Source organism: Crocodylus porosus, unplaced genomic scaffold (genome assembly GCF_001723895.1).
Source record: "Crocodylus porosus isolate Cpor-Errol unplaced genomic scaffold, CroPor_comp1, whole genome shotgun sequence".
Taxonomy (NCBI): domain Eukaryota; kingdom Metazoa; phylum Chordata; order Crocodylia; family Crocodylidae; genus Crocodylus; species Crocodylus porosus.
In genome coordinates, this window is record NW_017728947.1 from 21,163,870 (window position 1) to 21,178,685 (window position 14,816).

Consider the following 14,816-nt stretch of genomic DNA (forward strand, 5'->3'; position numbering starts at 1 on the left):
GATATGGATATATCTGGTCCCTGACCCAACCCTTCACTTTTTCTTGCCTTATGTTCAACAGTGGTACTTGCATCTGTCCCCCACTTCTTCCACACCTTAACTTAAGACTTTACATGAAAAGGATTCTTCTTCCACCTGTGACCCCCCCCCCACCAGGTCTAAGTAGTCCTGGAATCCCACTTTACCTCTCCAACGCTGGGATGTCTGCTTTGCTATTCCTTAGGAAAGCCATTTATCAAAATACATCTACCAAAATTTATAGACTATAGGACACTAAAGAAAAAAAATTCTCCAAAGGGACATCAAGTTAGTTTTCTTTTGAGGATCCTGACAAACTTAATAAGTAAAACAGTTCATGGGAAGTAAAACTGAACTTTATCTGTACAGTTAAAAATCTTAATCCCCAAAAGTTTCTAAGTGTAATATACTAAGATTTAATGTAGTCTCTTCTAAACCTATATTCTACTCTTGTTACAAATTTGTTCTCTTGCCGTATACTTAAGTGTATACAGCAACTCAATTACCACTGGTTTAAACTGAAAAGTTTAAAAAAATACCTTTAATGTATGCTCCAAATGTAATTTGGGAAGCAGTCTTTTTCTATTATCATTCAGCATGCCATCAATTTTTCTCATATGAGGCAGAAGTAGCTCATCTAAAAGACATGCAATTTTTTAAAGTTAACACTTTAATATTAACACAAAACTTTTCCCCTACCTGAACCACAGACTGACCTGGTACTGCTTTACCCAGCCTTCAGGGCAAAAAGGTAGGGTGCCACTCATTTAACAAGTTAACAGAGGAACCACAGATTGTTGCTCCCCACCTACTGCACCTGCTAGTGTTTTCACTGATGACAACAAAATTTAGTGGCAGGTAAAGCAGGGGCATAAGGGAGGAAAGCATGTGATCATGAGTGAGGCAAGGCAGTTATGATCATTAGCATAAGCTGGAAGTAAAAAACACTGCAATGCAGTTTGCTTATACTACCAAAGTTTTAAATAAGAGTTTTAAATCATTCACTTTGTTTTATAAGTTAAGAAAGAGAACTTGGTACTTTAGTGTAAAACTCAGCACATATACCATGACAACACTATATCATATCTAACCCAACAGCTAAATGTAAATGCAACTGGTTCTTTTGTTTGTTAAAAGCTCAAAAAGGAGATGGAAAGGGCATTGTAGAGAATAAATTTCACAGGCAACTTTAAACAGTTCCCTAAATCTCTCACTATCATGCAAGAAAATTTGCAGTTCAGAGACGGGTTGTTCAGAAGTAGGCTCAGGTTAGGAAAACTACCTTTTATTAAGACTACCCAACTCTTAAACAATTGAACAAAATCCAATAAAACATAAGTAAGGGGCAATGTGGTGCTTAAGAAGACTGTTTATTTCTAAACTGTTCAATCCTTTATTCACACAAGCAGCCCCTCTTCATTCTACTGACATAACTGCTGCAGATATAGATCCTTACAGGATGTGTGTAAAAATTGAGACTCAAAAAGGGAAAAGCTTTTGAAATATGGATAACTCAATTTTGCAGCAGCTGTACACTATGGAAATGCATGCTGATTTCTATGCTTCAGTCTTCTTACATCAGTCTATGCCATGTTAGAGAAAACTGACCTAAGGTTTGTTTGCTACAGTTCACTACAGAATATGTTTAAATTTCAATGCGACAGAACTAACTCCATCAAGCCTTGGTTCTCTTGAAGGTAACCTGGGCATAATTATATTCAAATAAAAATTGTAAACCAAAACTCCAAAAAGTGCTGAAAATGAGTGCATAATGAAGCAGGCATGTATTTGAAAATGTTCTTAATTAGAATCAGCTTTTGTAAAATGCTTTTTGATGGAGGCCATCTTGATAAAAAATGGATTGTCGCTGCACCTAACAAGATGCTAGCCCAATGGAGTTAGCTTCCATTGTGCCATATTCAGGTTAAGCAATTAACAATCAGAGGAATACTGTAATATTTTATTAATAAACAGTTACAGAATTCTATTAAATTCTAATCTAGACTTCAATTATTTACTATATTTCCTTACATACCACATGGACTTTTCCCCCAAAATTAGCCACTGGAACTTGAGGTGTGTGATTTGAATTAAGGAAACATGGCTGGCAGGTAGGGAGACCCTTGTGCTCACTGTGTTGTCCCCTGTCCAGCACATGCCAGGTTACTGCCCCTCTTCCCAACTTCACTTTGTTAATGGGACACTCTTAGGCTGCTGCTGAGATGAGGAATTGTCTGCTGCCAGCATCTAGGACAGAGGTGCTCAGCCCCCAGCCCACAGAGCTACATCATCTGGACTGAAGAGTTCCTCATGGGTCTGGAAATCTGGTAGCGGAGGAGTAGTAGTAATGCCGCCACCACTACTTGCTACCAAATTTGCAAGCCCCGTGAGGCTGGACTGGGCCCTGGGTGGGCCACTGCCATGAGGCTGCATCACGCATTAGGCGGGCCAATTCACATGCCAAATCAAACCCACAGAGTGACCTGGCACTGCTCATCTGACCTGCGGGGTGAAGAAGCTGAGCACCACTGATCTATCAAGTTAACAGAGGAGCCACAGGTTATTGCTCCCTGCCTACAGCAGCTGCTGGTGTTCTCACTGATGTGGCAGCTACAGTACGGACACGGGGAGGGCAGCTTCTCTGTTAACTCTGTGAGCATCCATGATCATTAGCGGGGCAAAGCAGTTATGATCTTCCCAGCTGGTGAAAAATGTCTCTCTTCATTCTACCTTCTGAAAAGGCATGTCTTATTTGGGGGGTGTATGCTCTGCAAGACAACAGAGTGGCACTGGGGAAGAACGGCATACTTGTGGAAATAGACTGGGATTTCAATCATGCATGTATCTTACAGTCCATTTTTCAGATTGTTAAAAGTCATGATATGATAAAACTGGAACACAGAGCAAACAAGCCAGAGACCTTATTTTGGCAACAACAACATTTGCCCTGAAGAACTTCATTTATAGATATTTGTTTTTTAGTACAAAGAAAATAGTCTCAGAATATAGTCTTAGACGGTACTGATGAATATTGAATTTAGTCGAATGAGAAGTTTCATCAGCCCTTTAGCAAATACAATGTACACACAATGCCTTGTATGCCTTAAAGGGCAGATAAAAGTCTCCATGTGAAACAAGAGGCTTTACACTTGTTTTACTACTAAAATGTATACACGTAAAGATGACAGACTAATAGAAAACACTAGGGCACAAGTGTTAAACATACTGTACCATTGCTCTTTTCCAAGGCTTGCATTGTATCTGGATCCAAGGCAATGCTAACAAGCAGCTCCATGTAACTCTTAAAAGTCTCCTTCATCGCTCTCGTGTTCAAAAAGCGAGTGACAAATGGAGCTGGAGGTACAAGCTCTGAAAAGGAAATGGAACTCAATGACTATTTTCTCTCTCAAACATGCTGAAAATAGTACCATTTGGGAATATACAAATATTTCAAAACCAAATGCTCTCTCAGTGTTAAGCACAAGTGACCTCTAGTGGTATCCTAAAAGTGTAACACAATATATTATGACAAAATCAAAGAGTCGGTATACCAAAGAGAAGAAGCCTTACAGGGTATCAGATAAATTACACTATTTCCTTAAAAGATGCAGAATTACCTGCATTTAGGTACTCTGGTAATGAGTGCCTCAGAGAAAAATGAACCTTTTACAAGCAAAAATCTAGAGAAAAGAATAAAGAAATATCCTTGTCACACAACAATTTCAGATGAGTCAAAAAGTTCAAAAGCAAAGTCATTTAGGAATCTGGAATACCACTGAATCAGTCACACTTCCATTTGCTCATAAATGCCTATATAATAAATTCCTCTAACAAACAAGTATATGTTACCTAGTGTCACTTTCCAAAATATTTTTAATTTTTAGCTACCTATTTCATTAGTGAGATTACTCCATTCTATCAAGGTTCCTCAATTACTATGGCTGCCAGTTCCCTTTAAAGTAGCCCCTTACACTAGTAAAAGGAACAGCTGAATACTATATCTTTAGAAGTGCATTGATAAAGATTTTCTTGACCAATACCAATAGGCGATTAACCAGCCATATCAGCTGATACTGATCTGATATCTTATTTACAGGAATGCAACTGGGCAGCTTGAAGGCCAGCGTCCTGCTGGTAAGTCTTGTGGGGGTGAAGAGGAGGAGGGAAGGGGCATGGGGGTGCGGGGTCAAGGCCCCCATGGTGAGGGAGGGAGTGGGGTAGGGGGAAGCGCTGCCCATCCAGGGTGGTAAATGAGACCCTGGGGCTGGGAGTGGTATGGAACTTAAGGGGTGCTCCCCACCTTTACGTGCACCCCTGGGGGAGGCACAGGGGGCATACGCCCCCTGGATTTGTGTGCAGGGCAAGGATGGGCTGCCTGCTGCAGGCTTGGGGCTAGGGTCTGTGCCAGCTTCTTCCTGGCATGGGGGCAGCACTGGGAGGGGTTACTACAGGGTGGGATATAGCCGCACCAAGATTCCCTGTAACTACCCCTCCCAGAACCACCACTGCCTACCCCATCCCCACACGCTTGGAGCTCAGCCCTAGCCCAGCACCCTGTTGAGAAGAGGCTGGCATAGACCCTGGCCCTGAGCCCACCTTAGCTCTGCACATAAATCAGGGGGAGGGGCATATGCCCCCCATACCTCCCTCAGGAGCACGCAGTGGCAGGGAGCTGCCCCCTCCCCAGCATCCCGTGCCCCCTGGATGAGTCTCCCACAGTTCCATCCCATTCCCAGCCCCAGGGCTGCCTTAACTGCCTTGGCTGGGCAGCTCCTGCCCCTGGCCCAGCCCCACTCTCTACACCTCACCGTGGGTGCCTCAATCCACCCATCCACTCCTTCCATGCTGCCCAGTGGCATTCCTGACTGTGTGCATACCGTGGCTGCATGCATGCATGCAGCATTTATCGGTGACATCATCAGCTACACCGGCCAAAAAAAGCCGACTGCCGATCCAATATGCAATTGATATATCAGTGCACCTCTACATATTTTATAATATAATTTCATGGAAAGATCCAGACTTTTGAAAAAGGGAGGGGTACAGATGATGAGATGCACTATCATACAAAATAATATATTTTTTCCTGTTAAAAATAAATTAGAAGCTTTATTAATATGTTAGGGGCCCAGGACTGTATTATTTATTTTAAGATTGAGGCAAAAGCAAATATATTTTCACTGGAATGAGCTAAAAACAATCTGCAGGGCTGTGAAATAGGAGCTTCATTACTAGGATTAGCTAAGAGGCAGCAGAACTGCAGAACAAAGGATAGTTTGACTGGGGGGAACATCAAAACCATAAAAAGAGAGGGTCATTAACACCTGTGGAATGAAGAGTTTACAAGTAGATTATTATGACCCATGAAGTCAATTGACTCCCTTAGCACAGCCTCATTAGAAATGTTGCTGTTCCTGCCAGGCAGTTGTTTTTAAAACTTTGGGTGGAGCAGGAATCAAAGGGGAGTGCAAATGCACCACTGCACCCTGCCCCACCCCCAATCATTCCCTTTAAAAACAGGCTTAGATACTGATAACAGAACATGACCCACCATCATCATCACTCTGGGCTTCAGGAGAAGAATCAGACTGGGAAGATGAAAACTCTTCTTTCCATTTTTTCCGTTTCTTTGGTGGTGGTTCTGCTTTTAGTTTTGGCTGTTTAGCTTTGGGTTTTACAGAGGAGGAGACTTTTGTTGTTGTAGGTTTTGGTGCTGGAGGATCAGGTGCTTTGTTGCTGCCACCACTTGGTTTGCAGTGAATAGTTCTGCAACAGTATTATGAACATTTTTATAAGCCATCAGAATAAACAATCATACAAAAACTAGCTTTAACAAAAGATCAGTCAGGTCGTTTTGGCAGTAAGGTACATCTCTCATGGGATATGTATTTAAGTATGCTATTTCACTGCACTGTAGTATGATCAATTTAATTAAAAGTATTTAAATACTAATTTACACCTTCTGCTGCTAAATATTAATTAATCCCTTGTGCTTAAATAGTAGTTTTCCCCATTTTCCTGTGGGTAAACAGTCACAGAGGTTAACTCACTAGGCCAATATTTTCTGGTGAATTGGCTAGAGACAAGGGCCTTGTACAGGATGCAGGCTTTTTATCTGAAAGTAAAAATGGTTACTCCAAGAGAAAAATAACCTGGGAACAGTCAGGGTTAAATCTCTCCCAGGAGTTTCCCCTAGGAGAACAAATGTCTGTATTGCTGTGGTTTCCCTCAGAAGAGAGCTTTCCTCCAGCATGCCCACCCCCAACCCAGGGAAACAGTCTCTCACTTGCTGGACTTTGCTGGTCCAGCAAGGTGCAAAACATGCCTCCTTCACAATCCCCACATTGTGCTTTAAGGAAACGCAAGCTGGCCATGGGTAGTCTGGGACAGCTAATCAGGGCTGCCCTATGCACTGGCAGCATTCCTTGCCAGGCAGACTAAGGGAGCCTGCAAAACATGCCGAGATGTGTACAGCACCCTCCCTCACCCCTCTGACCCCAACTGCAGTGTGGGCACTGCAGGCTCTCCACTCTTCACGGCCTCTGTATTCAAATGTCTGTACTTACAGCTCTGGGTAAGTTTTTCTACCAAAAGGACAAACGTGGGAGAAGTTTCTGGATCTACATTCAAATCAAGATTAGATTCTGGGGGCTCTAAACATACTCTACTCCTATTTTCCTACAGCAGCCTCCCCCAGGAGGCTTGCGCCTATAATAAGTTTTACATAAAAAATAATCATGATTTCTCTTGCAGACTTATTACAGAAATAACCAAAACAGCTAATGAAACTTGCTGATAATGCAAAGCTAGAAGGCATTATCAATACAGAGGAGAATTAGAATATCATATAGGAAGATCTGAATGATCTGACTTTGAGACCAAAGTAACAAACAGAATGACATTTAATAGTACTAAATACAAAGACATACACTCAGACACTAATAACAAGAATTTTTTGTAAAAGCTAGGAGCTCTTCAGTTGGAAACAAAAGGAGGAGGAGAAGGACATGAGTGCATTAGTCAATCAAATGATGATTAAGAGCCACTAATGTAATGCAGCTGTGAAAAAGGCAGGTAGACTGTATCAGATAAGGTATCTCTGTACCAATAAGCCAGTACTAATGCAAGAACACTAGGAAGACTGTATCTGGAATGCTGTGTACAATTTTAATCATTCAACAAGACACCATTTGTTCCAAGTTGAGTTAATCTAAGAAGGGTTATGAAGATGAATAGGTTAAACAGAAAGCCTACAAGAAGAATCCAATGGTATACCTATATCAGCATTTCCCAACCGGTGTGCCATCAGACATGTCCAGGTGTGCTGTGGCATTTTGGGCTGGAGTCATACCCCCAGCCTGCTGCCTCTGTGGACACAGACAGACGGTGAGCGTGGCTCCAGCCAGGCAGGGGGCATGGCTCTAGCCCAAAATGCTGCCTGGCTGGCCATGCACCACCCCCTTACCCGGTCAGTGTCCAGCTGGCTGCACACCACTTCCCCACCCCCACCCCCCACCCATCTGGTGTGCCATGGTGCTTTCTTATTTAAAAAGGTTGGGAAACGCTGGCTTATACTGCCACAGTACAGTGCCAGGGAGTGCTCCGGTGCAACAGAATGGGATTATTATTATGTTAAGCAATAAGCAAACATAATGCTGCATTCTTAACATGTTATGACAAAAGGAGAGAAGCTAGTAGTCCCTGTGAAATCCCAAACAAATTACACAAGCGAGAAATTCAGTTAGCAATTTAACCCTGAATTATTACAGTTTTTTAACATGATATTCAAACAATTAAAGTAGGTATATTCCCGACATCAGACCAATATAATAACTGGATTTCAAAATAAATACCTTGCAGACTGCACAGGTCTGTTTTGTGGTTTTTTTGAACAGACTCTGACATATTCCTTTTTGTTTGCATTTTCAATGAATTTCACATATACCCGTTTGTATTTTGTTTTTGCATCTCCAAAATATCCAAGATACTGGAGTGGGGAAAAAAAGCAAAACAACACAAATATAAACATTTCTGTTCTCTTAAACATAGCCACTCAGAAGAACATTTTTAAATGCAAGTGCTAAAGAGGCAAGAATCTGGTCCCTCTACGTGGCCTGAATGGTGTCAAAGGAATCAGGCTAGAAGTGGGAATCTGGCCCTGAATATACAATGACAAGAAACTGTTCTTCTGATCAGAGTGGAGGGACCCCTGAATTAAATATTAGTCCTAAAGTTAGAGGGAATTTAGAAGAGAACATATATAGCCAAAATGCTACATTAGTTCAGTGATTCAGAACAGGACACCGTTTTTTCAGTGCCTTTATGTACAGTCAAAAAGTCATGTCCAATATGGTTTGAAAACAAACCTTCATACTTACACTATTGGTAGCAGCAAACTGTCTCTGTCCATCTCGCACTTCAGGAACAAACTTTTGTAACAAAGCTTTCTGAACTTTCCAAATAGCTGGAGGCTCTTTTCCCATTTGTAAAGAAACCTATAAAAACCAAAAAATATTAACTAAAAAATTACAGGGGTGTAGGTTGTAGTTCTGTTGGTCTAAGGACATAGGCAGACAAGGTTAAATTAAAAAATTATGCTGTTTTCTCTCCAGAGTTTACTATTTTTTAAAGCAAGTTCTCTAGACAGGTACTGAAAATACATTCTCCGGATTCCAGTTATTTTACTGTTATATGCTAACTGCACCAGGATATTAAAATATGAGGTACATTCAGCACAGTGCTACCTATAAACTACACTTTTACCTTCAAAATACTTGAGGTTGTGCCAGCCAGCTTCATCTATGCTGTGATGTCATACCTAGTGTACCATGCAATTTAGTCATAAATATCTGACAGACGCCTTTTTAACAATTTGACACTTTTCCCCCAAGTTTCTTTTATTATTATCTTTTCGTCGCATAAAAAAGAGAGAGAAAAACTGAAGAATCACACCAAATAGCAGAAGAAAGAACTTGCCAAAGTCTCTAGGGCCAGCTCCCTGCAGCAGCAGATATCCATAGTACCTGTGACATTACAGCATGATGCTTGCAGTAATGTGAAAACAGAGAGGTCGATACAAATTAGTGAACTGGATGAAGATTATATTTTCAGTTCAACTTGAGGCATCAGCAACAACTACCTGAAATTGATTATCTTGTCCATATATTTAATATAGCTCTTAAATATATTTAAACAAATTGTAATAATTATCACTAACTAACCATTGCAAGTCCTTTGTCTATAAGTACTGATCTATAAAGATTCTCATATTTTTAAGGAAATGGAATACCAACTTAAGGATGAATCTACGAAGATTAAGATCCAAAGGAGCCAGTAAAAAAATTTATGTAGACTTATGACATACTACATTTTAAAATTAGTAATACTTTCACTTACCCAACGAAGCTAGAAACAAAAATGATCAATGGAACTTATTTAAAACTTGTATTCAATGGGGTCAGCAAATAGACAAGAGATGGAGACATCCAGGAAGGAATGATTTTGAAAAATTACATAAAAACTTAACCATCAAATGTGCTGACTATAAATAGCAGTAGTATTGGGAATGAACAGATGGGGAAAATGAAGCAGCAACAGAATCAGAAATGAAGAACAAATCTAATACAAGCATTTCTTTTCCTTAAAGTCTACAGATAAAGGGCTGTAGTGACTGCACATAGAAGCCATTCCTTGTTAGAGTAAGTAACAACAGGCTCCACCCCAAGAAAAAAAACAAAACCCTCCAAACAGCCCAAAAGCACCAAGATACCTACTATTCCAACATCTGAAACAATCAATAAACAGGCTGCAGCTTGGCAGGGACAATAGTTTAGCTTGAAAACTTTAGCTCTTTTCTAAATGTTAAAAAATGCACTAGTTAACAGGAATCTTCTAGATCTTGGAACATTATTTCTATAAATATTTAACAGAGGGATTTACTTCCACATGCTTCATGTTTCTTCCCCCAAATTAGAAAGACAGCTTTAAAGCATAACGGTGACATCAACACAACGTTAGGGTATGTAGCAAATCATAATTTCTGCCTTCTGGTAGTTAGTTCACTGATGCTTATTTCATGGTATGTGCTGATAATTAATTCAAAACAAACATTTGGATTACCTTTAGTGCATCTATATCTTCAATCTTCACTACAAATTCATCACGTTCTCTGTACATGCCCTCTCCTCCACTGTCCGTATTCTCCTCATCAATATATCCTTCTATTGCAACAGATGCCTGTATTTTTGCTAACTGGTCTGAAGTCACACCATCCTGGCCAGCTACCTTTAGGGCTTCTGTTGAACTTGTTTTCTCCTGCATATTCTGAACATTTACAACAGGAGCAGTAGTGTGTGGAGATTCCTGCTTTACAGCAGCAGTAGTAGTGGCGGTGGTAGTGGTGGTGGTGGAGGTACTGGTAGTGACAGCACTAGTAGCTGCCAACTTTTCAGTTTCTGAAGCAAAAAAATAAGCATCTGTTATACAAGTTATCAAGGACTAACACCATAAAAATAAATTATATTTATTTAATTTAATTGCATATATAATAAGTATAAAATATCTACTGAAGGCTTTAAGAATTTTGCTATAATTAAAACAACCAAGTTAACAAGCCCACAGTAAAACTTATTGTGAAAAAAAGTAACAGTTACAATTTAACTGTTACAATTTAATCTATGTATTTGCGAAAAACTGATGTTACATCTGTTGATACCTAGATATTAGGGTGACGGGCATCTTAGGATATAACACAAGTTACAGATATGACCAACAGAGAAATTTTGTACAAAAGTGCCACACAAATTCATACTTTGGATGTTACTCGCTTCCAGCCTGCTGACACACAATTTTCTATTGGATAAGGAAAAGCAAATGTCCATCATGTATAACATAGAATCTAAAATAGATATAAACATATACTTTTTATGTGGCAAGGGCTGGGACACTTGCATTTTGTAAACTGATACACTGGTGGTTCCAGAATACATTATGAGAGAGTTCCAAAGCTGTCATAATATAATTTAAAACAAAATTTTAGAGCCGTGCCTTGAGAATTAATGAAAAGCCACGCTTGCTTTAATACCAATCTGCTAAACCATATCACTTAGCAAACTGAGGTCAAATTTTGAGAGAGAGCCATTTTTGTTTTATGCAACTATTAAACATATTGTAAGAAATGTTTAAGTATACAACACTTATAAAAATGAACAAGTTAACTTGATATGTATATTATTAGATCCTTATTATTAACAGAAAAATCCAGTATTGGAGAAATTGTAACAAAATGTACAAGTAAAATTAAAAATAATGTGAAATGTAGTTATAATATGTTTCATGACTGCAAATACATATTCCTTTAATGCAAAATCTGGTATACAGTATTGTCTCAAATAGGTCTACAAATTTCTCCAAGAATAACATTTAAGTCAGTGCTGCATTACCAATGGTAGCAGAGCTATATATCAATTCTTAATTTTTCAAATTTGTACATTAGGGTTGCGTGAAGCTCTGGGTGCCGATCTGATTTGGAGGCGATTTGACCTGATTTGGCAGCCGAATCTTCAAATTTGAATGGAATCAGAAGACCAACAAAAAGATCTGAATCAATTCCAAGTTGTCTGAATTGATTAGGAAAAGATTTGGAAAGCTTTGGAGATTTGGGCAGTCCGTGCTTGCAGCCGCAGGGAGCTGAACCTGGACTCTGCACCAGTAAGTGGGGGGTGGAGGCCATGTGGGAACCCCTGCCAGACTCCATCCCCCACCCACTGTCCCAGCCTCCCCCTGGCCTATGGCTGCCCTGCAAGGCTCAGCTCCCGGTACTTAAAAAGCCCCACACTCACCAGCTGCTGCAGCAGCCATCAGGGCTTCTGAGGACTCATGGCAGAGCCCCACACAGCGTGGGGCAGCAGGAGGCAGTGAGGATCACCCACTTGCATAGCAGGAGCCGGTGAATGTGGGACTTTTTTTTTTTTTTTTTTTTTTTTTAAAAGAGCCAGGACCTCAGAGAGCAGACAGGAGAGCTCATGACAGAGCCCCCCACACAGCACAGGGCAATGGGGATCACCCCCCTGCTTGACAGCAGCTGGGCTTTTTTTCTTTTTTTAAAGATCCGGGAGGCTGGGACTGGGCAGGGCAGCCATTGACGGGGCTGGGAGAGCAAGTGGGGGATGGGGCCTGTTTGATTCGGAGAGTCGGCCAATTGGGCAGTGGCCAAATCTCCAAGTCAGATTCGGCAGAATCAATTTGGGACAGTGATTCGAATCACTGAATTGAATCACTGTTCCCCAAATCGGCCAAATCCGAAGCAAATACTAGCTGCTTTGCACAGGACTACTGTACATACTTAAGTCCAGAAAGCAGGTGCACAATTGTACATGTACAAGGGAACCAGTACCAACTCTGCATGACAAACACATTGCAGGGAACAGACTATATTGTTATAATTGTCTTATACAACATGCAAACGCTCCTGTATACAGTGAATCCAAAATGTATACTCATGAAACTGGCAGTACATGTATGCACTGCATCTTCATACATAGTAATGTCCTATTAAGTCATATGTATTAAAAATAGAAAATAGTGGAGGAAATATGTTTACAATAATGCACTCTCTGCGTTTCTTAGAACCAAGTTCCATCTGTTAAGCAAAGAAACTTATTTATAACTTAATGGTACTCTAAAATGTACTTGACTTTAAAAAAAAAAAATGTTTATAGTCTTTAGCTAGAAGTAATTTTATATAGGAGGAATAGGAGGTATCAAACTATGACACTTATTTTAACATTCCAAAAAATATCATTTTCATATTAAAAAAACAAACAAACAACCAGAAACTTGCAATGAGAGAAATGGATTATATAAAACTCTTCTACTCTGTCACTCAAATATGGAAACTATAATGAATCTGTGTAAAACAAACAAAACAGTAGTTTCTTCTGTACTAAATAAATAATACAAGAAATCCTTAAGTAGCAATATTAATGATTATATTGATAGTTGGAAATAGATTTTGGGGCTGTTTTATTTATCATAACAAAATGTACCCATCGGAGTAAAAATAAATCAATATAAATCAGGAATGATTCACACTGAAAGAATTAAATTTAAAAATCGCACACCTGAAGTGTGGCAGTTTTGTGTGCATCTGAATTTGGACAAATACTTTCATTAAGTACATTACATAAACACATGTACACACACTTACCAAAACATTCTTTTAATAAATATGTACAGTGGAAATCACTTTTAAATCATTAACTATTTTTTCTACCACTTAGAAGATACTAGATGATATGGCACAAAAAGACCAGGATTCTATTGTAGGGATGTCAAACATCTGGCTTACCAGGCCACCAGTGGGCCCAGGTAATTTGGCAGGGTGGCCAGCAGTGGGTGTGGCCTGGCAGAGAATCCAAAGCGCTGGGCCCCAGTGGACAGGACTATTGGCAGTAAGGGGGGCAGGTGAGCAAGAGGGCTGTGAGAGATGGTCCTTGGCTGCCCTGTGGCCACGTCCTGCCACTGCTTGTGTATCTTCACCACAGCAAGCATCTGCTTGGCCTGAAGTACAACTGGCCCCACTGCCACTGCAGTGGGCACAGCCTGCATTGTAGCCACCACCATGGCTGCTGTCACTGTTCCTAGAGTAACCACTGCAACTACCTCATTCCTCAGGCTGGATCCAGCTTGTGAGGAGCCCCATGCTCCGGATCTGGTCCAGGGTAAAAAGCAAGCTTGACACTGATGCTCTACAGCTAGTAGAATGGAAGGAAATACTGCCAACAGCTGTCTGGCACTCTCAAAACTACCTACACATGATATCTGAGACTAGGTTTATATGAAGCAAGGCTAATACCATGCAGTGATATGCAAGTTAGCTTTGCACATGGTAGTTCCAGAACTGGAAGTCCTGCTTCTCAGCAAAACTCATTGATCTGGGTGCAGCACTGTGCTAGGCTACATTGCTTCTGATTCTAGATCTAGCAAGCACAGAATTAACTCAGGGTATTATGGAACTGCATTATACCATATCAATATGCAGCGTACAATCCAAATTCACGCTATACAAATGCATACTTTGAGCATACTTTATATAAAGTAACAAAGAATTACTGAATATATCATACAACTAGAAAAACTGACTTGGCTTATTTTTATAGAGAGTATCCCTGTTAATTTAGGGGATATCTGGATATGTGTTTAGTATGTTACTAAAGAACAGCACCTATCATAATTTTGCTCACTGAAAAGGTCATTAGCTTCCTCTACACATATATTAAACATACTGTATGTATATTATATGCATGAAAATTTAAGAGAAATTAAGTAACACAGAATTATGTGCTGTATAAAAACTTATCTTAGTAATAATTAGGTTTTTTAGTAATATCTGGTATTTTCCAAACTTCAAAAATCCACCAATCACCCAGGCCCCAAAGATTCATGCCTGACCACTCCTCTAAGAAAGAAGCACTGAAAATTTCTTCCTGTAGCCAGTAAATTGTACAGCTCTTGACTTTGCCAGAGGTGCTGCTGAACGTGACCCAAGGCATTTGTTCTCCCAACTACGTACCGTCTATGAGGTATTGCTCCCAAACTAGAAGACTGACCCAGGTTCTATTAGATGTCTCTGGCAAGGAAGGACTACAGTTTAAAGCGAAATATTTAGAAGTAAAAAATATGGTTTAATATCAGTATAACTGCAAAGGGTAGAAGAAATGCCTACTGATCGCATTAAAAAAGATTACTTACAAGAAGTCAAAAGGAGTGGAACTCCAAAGCAAATGTTTACTATTTAC

General features: G+C 40.0%; 1 protein-coding gene across 2 annotated transcripts in view; it reads right to left on the minus strand.

Annotated features, from left to right (window-relative positions):
* Positions 1 to 14,816, minus strand: part of QSER1 (glutamine and serine rich 1) — a 76,832-nt gene that overhangs the window by 13,110 nt on the left and 48,906 nt on the right. For both annotated transcript variants that reach the window (XM_019551521.1, XM_019551520.1), the window contains exons 5-10: positions 10,138 to 10,472; positions 8,397 to 8,513; positions 7,872 to 8,005; positions 5,570 to 5,784; positions 3,250 to 3,387; positions 558 to 655 (exon numbers count right to left, since the gene is read on the minus strand). In XM_019551521.1, coding sequence (XP_019407066.1) covers positions 558 to 655; positions 3,250 to 3,387; positions 5,570 to 5,784; positions 7,872 to 8,005; positions 8,397 to 8,513; positions 10,138 to 10,472 — 1,037 coding nt within the window. The remainder of the gene's footprint in view (positions 1 to 557; positions 656 to 3,249; positions 3,388 to 5,569; positions 5,785 to 7,871; positions 8,006 to 8,396; positions 8,514 to 10,137; positions 10,473 to 14,816) is intronic.